We start from the raw sequence: 9618 nt of genomic DNA, 5'->3' as shown, positions 1-9618 counted from the left end.
CACAGCTCAAGCGCAGACCCTACGTCTAGCTCTAATTTCAGAACCACCTAGACTACCTCAGTCCCTGGAGTACACCCCAAATGAACAAAATAGAACAACTAATTTAGGATTCACCCAAGAGGCTAATGGAGGTATATTAAAGAAAACCAAGTCTACTTGCCTGGAGCTGTGGAAAGTCCTCCATGGACTATACTGGGCCACAAACTTAGGGAAGGATGCCCTAGCTTCCTGACTAAACACTTACTCAAAGGCTGGGGCCAGATAAAATAATCAAGAAAGTTGCACGATGCAGTCAATGACTCTGAAGACACCTAATGAATCATTTGAGTGCTAGCCATTAGACTGCCTAAAGTATCTGTTCGAAAAACAGTTATCACCTAATGCCAAACGCAAACCCGTTACCCTGTGGCACCCCCACTGGTGCTGTTATCTCAATTATTCTGATCTCCCTTCTGTACTTCCTAACACTACTCTTTTAACCATCATGCAACCCTTTATCCTTTTCTGTCCACTTTCCTCCCAAGAGGGCAAACTAACAATCACCCACTTAGCCACTTAATCCAGAAGGCTGCCAACTTAGCAAATAAATCCTCAGGCTGGCTTTGTGTGTCCCAACCAGAAACATCCATAGTTTGGCCAGTGACTCCCAAGCACTGGGCAACTGTCCATAATGGGTAATATGCCCCATTACCTCAAGGCCACCTAGTGTGTAGGTGGGACACCAGCAACACATCAGCCAGCTTCTCACACACTCCAAGCTAGCATCACCTTAAAACCTATCTCCACTCCTCTACTGGGAATCTGGTATCCTGTCAATGCCACAGTGCTCACCAGTACCAAAGATCCACCCAAGGCTTAGTGGCCTAGAGGAGGAATAGTAGGACACACACACTACCCAGTACTGCTGGGGATGCCCTGCCAGCTCTTGTGATTTCATGCTTCTAAACACAACCTATGCCAACTAGAACAACCTGCCAAGGATGCAGTGGGTGTGTCATAAACTGGATGCCTGTGACCTGTGGGGAGAAACCAACCTTCTCTAGGACACCCAAAGAAACACCCTGTTTCATGATCCATGGTCCACCTGTACACGTCAGCACTATCTTCTAGCATGTTAACCTGCGAGCTGGTAACCATAAATTCTCAATGGAACACCAGCTCACCAACACTAACCTCACATTTGCTGCTACTTTAAACTATCAATATGGAGTCTTCTTTCTTTGTGGAAACAAGGTTTACCTCTCCTTACCTCCCCTCTGGACAGGTTTATGCTCTCTGACATACATCACATCCTCTGTATCTTATATACCCACCAACCTTACTCTCCTGTTGTCTGTATTCTCAAGTCACAGCATAACAAAGAGGGCAGCTCCTCTCTTAATACCCTTATTCACTGCTCTCGGAATCACCGCTGCACTGGGAACCAGAATAAGCAGCTTACACAGAACTCAGCAGGTCTTTCACAACCTATCCTTAGAACTTGTTAGTAGCATAGAAGAAACCAGCTGTGCTCTAGAAATCCTTAGACAACAAATATTCTCTCACAGTTGTAGTTTTGCAAAATCACAGAGCCCTAAACATGCTCACATCAGCCTAAGGGGGGCTTGCTTATTCCTTAAAGGAGAATGTTGCTTTTACGTTAACTGCTCTGGAGTTGTATTAGATGGTATCCATGACCTGCAAGACCAGATTCACAACATCCGTGAAAACTCAAAACCCAATGACTCCTGACCACTCACTTTCCCTTGGCCTAGTCTTTCCTGGCTCATGTCACTTTTAGGTTCATTCTCAATGTTTCTCTTTATTCTCCTAAAAGGCCCTTGTGTTTTTAAAACCCCAACCAGGTTTGTCTTTTCCAGGTTGGACACTGTACAAAGCAAATTAATGATCATGTCAGGATTCCAGTCAGTTCCAGCCACCATCCCGAGCACATCTCCCCTCATCCTCAACAGAATAGCCAGAGTTTTACACCCCATCAGTCAGGGACTACTTTCCCTAACCAGCGGGAAGCAGCTGTAGAAAAATGACCATCGCCCTTCAGCTCCCCCTTAAGAATAAGGGTGAAAACTCTCTGAGGGGGAGATTGAAGCAGGCTAGAACAGGAACCTGAGGGGAAAGAAAGGGTGCTGTGGGAGAACACTACGGCTATGGGGACAAAGCAGTCCATTCTGTGTGGACCTCCGGCTTGCGGTCACCCACCTATGCCTGGGTCTATCCCTTGCTATGAAGAAACAGAGAGATATCAACAGCACTGGAAAGTCCTGCCCACAAGGGAAGAAGCAACTGCCCAAGATCAGATGCCTAAAGAAAACAGATAACAAGAGGCCATTCATCACCTGACTATTCCATGTTTGCAGACCCCCTCCCCCGACCCCCACTCAGGTCAGCAGACACTCAGAACCAATGAGAATGTTGTGTTTCCAATCTCTCTTTTACATACAACAGAACCAGTGAGAATGCCACAACTTACAGTTCTTCATTTCCATGGAGGGAAGGCGGGGGGAGAGGGAAGCTTTAATAAAGCTGCATTCTCAGCTCTAGCATTGTCTCTCCCTTGACTATGACCACATTCCCATCTTGAATGTGAACTTTCACTTTACATTAAACTCTTTACTTTCTTGCATAAATTATGGCATGTCCTTGAATTCTTTCTTACAACATGGCCAAGGACCTGGAAGCCCACCCGGCAACACTGTACGGGTGAGAGATTAGTATTCAAATGCATTGAAAAGTCTGAACAAGATGGTGGGACAAGTTGCTTCAGGGCTCTGTCCCCCCACAGAAGATTTGAATAACCAGTAGGAACTAATAGAAATGTCTCTCTCAAAGTTCCAGAAAACAGGTAAAGGACTGAAGTAACAGGGCAAGTGCTGAGTCATGAAAAGAGTACTTAAAAGCAGTAGGATCTTGTGTGCCTGGGCTGGCCCACCCCTGCTTCCAATTCTGGAGGAAGCAAAATAACCCTCATGCACATACTGGGAGCATGTATGTCAGACTTATTCTGTCTAGTGGTGGCTTGAGGGACTCAGCACCCCAGAATTTGTCCCATGTGTAGATGGCACATAGAGCTCTCTTACATTCTACAGAACACTGTGGGAGAACAGTGAAGTTGTGCTGGTTGGGGCAAGGGATTTGCTGGCCACAGGACATATAACATAGTGTTCAGGACCATGAAGAAATTGTTTCCTAGGGAAGAGGGAATATTACTATCTATGTAAATGGAGGAATTTCTAGGGACAAAAACACATGCCCAAGACAGGACTCATGTGCAGAGAGGATCAGGGAGGTCCCTACACTTTGGCCTGGAAGTATTGTCTAAATTCATTGTATGGATAAGCCCTGAAAGAGAGCATTCTCACAGACCAATCTGCAAAAACTGGGGAAAATGGTTTCTTTTTTATCTTTTTTTTTCTTTTTTGGTTAGCTCCTGGCATCCAGAGAAAGCTCTGTCATAACACTAGACACTTCAGAGTCTAAGAGTCTAAATTCCAGCAATAACATATTAAAACATAAAAATGTCCAGATTTCAACAAAAGACTATAAAACAATACCAAAAAAAAAAAAAAAAAAAAAATGATGGCCCAGGTAAAAGAAAAGACTAAAGCATTAGAAGCCATCAGAGAGAAGGACCAGACTTGGGATATACCAGACAAAGAATTTTTTTAATGCTCCTAACTATACTCAAAGAGCTAAAGGAAAACATTAGCAAAGAACTAAAGGAAATCAGAAAAACAATAGATGACCAAAAGAGAATATCAATGAGAGAAATTATGAAAAGGAACCAAACAGAGCTGAAGACCACAGAAATAGAAATTTAAAATTCCCTAGAGGGGTTCAACAGAAGTTTGGAGCTGGCAGAAGAGTCAGAGAACTTAAAGGTAAGATCACTGAAATAATCTAGTCTGAGGAACAGAATGAAAAAGAATGAAGGAAAGTGAACCTGAGGAGCCTGTGGGACACCATCAAGTATACCAAAACACATATTGTAGGAGTCCCAGAAAAAGAGAGGAAGGAGCAAAGAAAATATTCAAAGAAATAATGGCTGAAAACTTTCCAAATGTAACAAAAGACATGAAGATTTACATCCATGATCAACAAAATCCAAACAGGGTAAACCCAGCTAGTTCTGTACCATAGCATATTATAATCAAACTGTTGAAGGCTGAAAGCGGCAAGAGAGAAGCAACGTGTCACATACAAAATTAATACTGATTTCTCATCAGAAACTATGGAGGCAAGAAGGCTATGGGATGGCATATTTAAAGTGCTGGAATTCTATATCCAACAAAACTGTCTTTCAAAAACATGGAAGAGATTAAGACATTCCCAGACAAACAAAAGCTAAAAGAGTTTGTCCCTACTAGACCAGCCCTACAAGAGATGCTAAAGTGAATTCTGACAGTGAAAGAGAAAGGACAAGAGACAACAGATCAAAGCTGCATGAAGAAATAAAGATCTCTAGTGATGGTAGTGATATGGGTCAATATAAATGCCAGCACTAGTGTGTTTTTGGTTTATAACTCCATTTTTTATTTACTGCAGGATCTAAAAGGAAAATGCATAAAATACAATGATAAATCAGTGGTTTTGGACTTATAATGTATAAAAATGTAACTTGTGACAAGAACTACTAAAGGTAGGGAGACAGGGGTAAAGTACCATAGTTCGTATACACTTTTGAAATTAAACTGGCATCAAAACAAACAAGATTGTTATATAGGTAGAATGTTATATTTAAGCAACATGGTAACTATAAATAAAATATTGGAGAATATGCAAGCTCACAGAGACAGAAATTAGAGTGCAGATTGCTGAGGTTGGGGCAAGGAGAATGGACAGTGAATGCATAACAGGTATAGAGTTTCTGTTTGAGGAGATGGGAAACTTTTAATAATGTAAAGTGGTGATGATACCACAATACTGTGAATGTAATTAATCCTACTGAACGGTATGCTTGGGAGTTGTTGAGATAGGAATTTATATTGTATACATGTTCCACAGTTAATAATTAAATAAAAAAAGCAACTAAAGAGACAATAACAATTAAATGCAATACATGATCCTGGATGGGATCTAGCAAGGGAGGAGAAAAGGCTCCAAGGGACATTACTGGGACATACAAAAAATTGGAATATAGACAGTAAACTATATATCAACATTAAATTTCTTGAACTTGATAACTGCACCTAAGGTGGTTACATAGTGAATGTTTGTTCTTAGGAAATGGGCATGACAGTGCTAAGTGTTTAAGTAGCAGGTTGTAGACAATCTGCAATTTCAGAAAATTGATTGACAAATAAGAGGGAGAGAAGGAAAGAGAAATGGCAAATATGGCAAAATCTCAAAATTGGTGGTTCTAAGTATCTGGGGGTAGTTAGCCTATGTTGAAGTTCTCTATATGGGGTTTGTATTATCCTCTAAGTTTGAAAGTAGTTCAAAATAAAAAGTTTTTTAAAAACGTACTGAATAGAGGGACAGTTAAGAGCAACTGGCACTGATTTTTAGCAACTCACACATTGCTAGCTAGGCTTGAAAAGGCACAACATGGAGGCAGCCACCTTTCTACATTTCCATCCTGAGTTCAGGGTAGTGAGAAGTTGGTGGGGCTGTGGGGAGTGACCACAGGGCACAGGAACAAACCACTGAGACTTATGGAGGCATCACCACATGTCATCACCACAACTCTATGTGACAGGACTATTATTATCCCCATTGTACACACGAGGTAGCAGAGACCCAAGGTCCCAGTCACTGGGAGGGTGCAAGCCTGGGTCTCATGGACCTCCAGACTCTGCTCTTAACCACCACTCTCTCTGTTTTACAAAATAATCTCTAAGCACTTTGCATCTCTAAAGTCTATGGTCTCCACGTTCCTAACTCCAGATTCATTATTCCACCATAGTGCTCAAGTTAGGATTCCTCTAGTATGCCGGTATCTGGGCTGGATGTGCCCTGATGGCCTTTGTAGTCAGAAAACATCTGCAGACACTTGACCTCAGGATATGTGGTGGGTGGAGCCCGTGCCCCGGGACTGGAGCTCCTTCTGCAGCCCTCATGGTTTTCAGTGGTAGCAAGTTGGTAACCTGATGACAGCAAAGCCATCTTCCAGCCCCATCTCATGTCCCTGATTGAGATCCTCTTCTCCCATTAATGGAGAACACTGTCCACTTTCCATCTGCCACGGAAACTGTGCTGTACTGCCCAGTTCCCTGCTTCAAGACCGAAGGATTTATTCCACTGGGAAGGTTGTCACTGACCCTCTCAGCGCTCAGCCCTCCAAGAGAATGGCTTGACTGAAGAGACCTGCTTCAACCAAAGTCACACCCCCTTCCTGGGGTCACCCAGATGGAACCACGGTCAACACAGGGGCCTAAAGCTCTGTCCCTTGGTCCCAACTCAAGACAACTCTAAAAGGCCAACAGAGCCTCCGCATTCCCAGAGGAAGTTGGCTGAGGCCTTGGGACAGTTGGCATTAAGGCCATCCTGATAAATTTCCTGCCTGCCATCTCCACCTGAGACCTTCCTTCCCAGGGAAACTGCAGCACCAGCTCTCCCAGGGCTCTTCGCTCCTCACCTGAGAAGCCTCTCAATGCTCAACCCAACCGCAGGATTGAGCAATCTCTTAGGTTCCAAGCTGAGGGGCTGAGGTTGGGAGCTAGCTTACTGCCTGAGGGCTTGGGGTAGAGTTTTCCCACCTTCCCACAGGCCACAGGAGTGAATGAGCAGAGCAGCCTGGGGGGACCGAGACAACCTTTTAATCGGGACACCTCAGGTGAGGGCACATGTGGACTGGTGGCCCAGCCCAGTGGATGCCCAGGCCCTGACTCCGCTCCTCCAGAAGGGAAGGGCTCAGCAGCTTCCAGCTTCTCCAGGAAAAAACAAGCCAACCCTGTGGTCCAGGAAGGACATTGACTATGGAGAACATCCTTTGCTGAAGTCTCACTCCACATGCCAAATGCTTCTTGGGAACAAGGCTACATCCAGCCGAGGTGGGATTTTCCATTCCCACCAAAAGCCCCGCAGGAACGAGCCTTTGGCTCAGCAGCCAGATTTGCCCCCAGAGTGACTCTGTATGCCCCCTGAGCCACTGGCAGAGTTTTTTCTGTCTGGAATCCTCCAGGCTTACAAGGTGGACTCTTCCTCCCTTGAGGTACTCATTGCGGGCTTCTGAGGGGTGGGGCTGGTGGTGGGTGCCAGGGCTGCAGAGAGTCTGGAGGGAGTGGGGAAGAGTCTGTGAGGCTTGAGGGGGGTGGCGGGGGTCCCTGAGGGCTTGGGGACCGTCGTGGAGAGTGCTGAGGCTTCAGCCAGGACGGTGGCCGGCAGGGAAGGCCACCTGGATGCTGTCCGGGCCCCAGAGGCTGAGGAGGGCTCCAGAGGAGCAGGAGGTGGCCAAGGAGCCCCTGGAGAGGCAGGAGGTAGAGTGGAGGCTCCCGGAGGGACTGAAGGCCCTGGTGAGGGCTGAGGGGGTTGGGAGGTGCCAGGATCCCCTGGGAAAGTGCCCCCTGGCCCCAAGGGGGGTGAGGGTGAGGCCTGGGTGCCAGGGGAGCTTGTAGGTAATGGGTGCACATTAGACAAGTTCTTTCCAAAGAGGAGCTGGAGGAGGCGGAGCGCTGGCCTTTGAGGTGGCTCTGTCGGGAGACCGGGGCAGGTGCTACAGTTGACAGGACCAGAAGGGGCCTCCGCGTCTTCACGGGGGCTCCGAGCAGCTTTGCCGAACGCCACATCTCCAGGAGCGGGGAGCCCCTGCCGTCCTTCCAGAGGAAACCAGAAATCTAGAGCATGGAGAGAGGTGGTGAAAACCAGATGCACTGTGGTTCTAACCCGCAGCAGAGGTGGCTCTGGCACGAGATGCCCAAGCTTCACCCTCTGAGGGCCTCGGCACACCTGGGCAGAGCAAGACGGCTCCTGCCTCTTAGGAGAGAAGGCCCAAAAAGGAACCATGAGCTGAGGAGGCAGTTCACCAAAGGGATTCAGCCTGACCCTGGGCAAGTCACGCGACGGCTCCGGCCTCCAATCCCTTGTGTGTAAAATGGACATGGTAAGGAACCCAGCCTTGAATGGAACAGGCATGAAAAGTGTCAGCAATGAGCCTGGCTCATCGTAAGGCCTTGACACATGAGGGGAGAACAAGTAAGGGAAGGAAGAGGGTTGAGCAAAGAGAAAGTGGTGGGTGGAGAAGGAAAAGAAGAAGGATTATTGAAGAGAAAGGCCTGATCAGGACACAGTTGGATGTCCTCGAGCACTTGAGAAAAAATTTGAATGATAACCTTTAAAAAATCATCAACAACCATGTGAATGTACTAAAAACCATCATACTGTGCATTTTAAGTGTGTGGACTGTGTGGTGTGTGAATTCTGTCTTCTCCTTGAAGCGGTTATATTTTAAAAATCATCCAAAGGAAACAATTCATAGGATACTTCGATACAAGATTGTTCTGCCTTAAAGGGCGCTCTCTCTAGGAAGGGGCTTTGGTGAATGTAGCCGAGGCAGCAGTTTACAGAAGGGGCCAGGCTCTGATGTGAGCAGCCCACAGTGAATCCAGAGGGCATATCTCCTCTTTGGGCCTTGGTTTCCCCATCCGGAGGCAGGACAGCAGAGCGGGAAAGGGCACGGGGTAGGGAATGAAAGAGGCTCGGGTTTGAGTTCTACCTTAAGACAAATTTCTCAGGAAGCAAATGTGGCTCAAGCAGTTGGGTGCCCACCTACTACATGGGAGGTCCCGGGTTTGGTTCCCGGTACCTCCTAAAGAACATGAGCAAGACAGTGAGCTGATGTAATGGGCCGGCATGCTGAGCTAATGCAGCGAGATGACACAACAAGGAGACACAGAGGAAACACAATGAGAGACACAACAAGTAGGGAGTGGGTATGGCTCCAGCGATTAGGTGCCTGCCTACCAAATGGGAGGTCCCAGGTTCGATTTCCAGTGCATCTTAAAAAGACGATGAGCAGACACAGAGAGCAAACAATGAGGGGGTGGGTGTGGGGGAATAAATAAGTAAATAAAATTAAAAAAAAAAAAAAAAAAAAACTTCTCTAAGCCTCCATTCCCCCTCTGGAAAATAGAGGTAATAATGGTACCCCACCTGGAACATTCTCATAAGGATCTAAAGGAGGTAGCATGCTCAGCACTCTGCCTGGCCCCTTAGCTAATGACTGTCTCTGGAAAATGGGGAAAATATCTATCAGCTTGCAGGGGAGTCAGTGATGACAAAAACCAAATAGGATGCCACGATAATGGAAGAGGTTGTTGATGTGAGAGGAGTGGGGTAAGGGGGGTGGGAGGTATATGGGGATCTCACATTTTTTTAATGTAACATTTAAAAGAAAATAAAGAAGAATAAATAAATAACCAAACCAAGTAGGAACTATACAGTACTTATCCATAGTTCCCGCATAATGGATTTATAAGCTCAGTGGGTGTTAATTTTCTCCCAGCCGCTTAAGTAGCTTATCATCCCAAAGCTCCAAAGAGCAGCCCCTAAGATAGAGCATACTCTTCAAATGGTCAAAGGAGTTAAACAGATATTTTCTACAACAGGTAATTCAGGTCACAAATCAGTGGAAAAAGTCACTGTCTCTCCGGCAGTTATAAAAAACATAATAATAATAAGCCA

General features: G+C 45.9%; 1 protein-coding gene across 1 annotated transcript in view; it reads right to left on the bottom strand.

Moving 5' to 3' along the window:
- Positions 1 to 4506: 4506 nt before the first annotated feature.
- Positions 4507 to 9618, bottom strand: part of VWCE (von Willebrand factor C and EGF domains) — a 30909-nt gene continuing 25797 nt past the window's right edge. Inside the window, exon 20 of the mRNA XM_058305362.2 lies at positions 4507 to 7772. Coding sequence (XP_058161345.1) covers positions 7123 to 7772 — 650 coding nt within the window. The 3' untranslated portion in view covers positions 4507 to 7122. The remainder of the gene's footprint in view (positions 7773 to 9618) is intronic.

This window comes from Dasypus novemcinctus, chromosome 10 (assembly GCF_030445035.2).
Source record: "Dasypus novemcinctus isolate mDasNov1 chromosome 10, mDasNov1.1.hap2, whole genome shotgun sequence".
Taxonomy (NCBI): Eukaryota; Metazoa; Chordata; class Mammalia; order Cingulata; family Dasypodidae; genus Dasypus; species Dasypus novemcinctus.
Note: the sequence above shows the minus strand (reverse complement) of the source record. Positions and strands in the feature narration are given on the sequence as shown.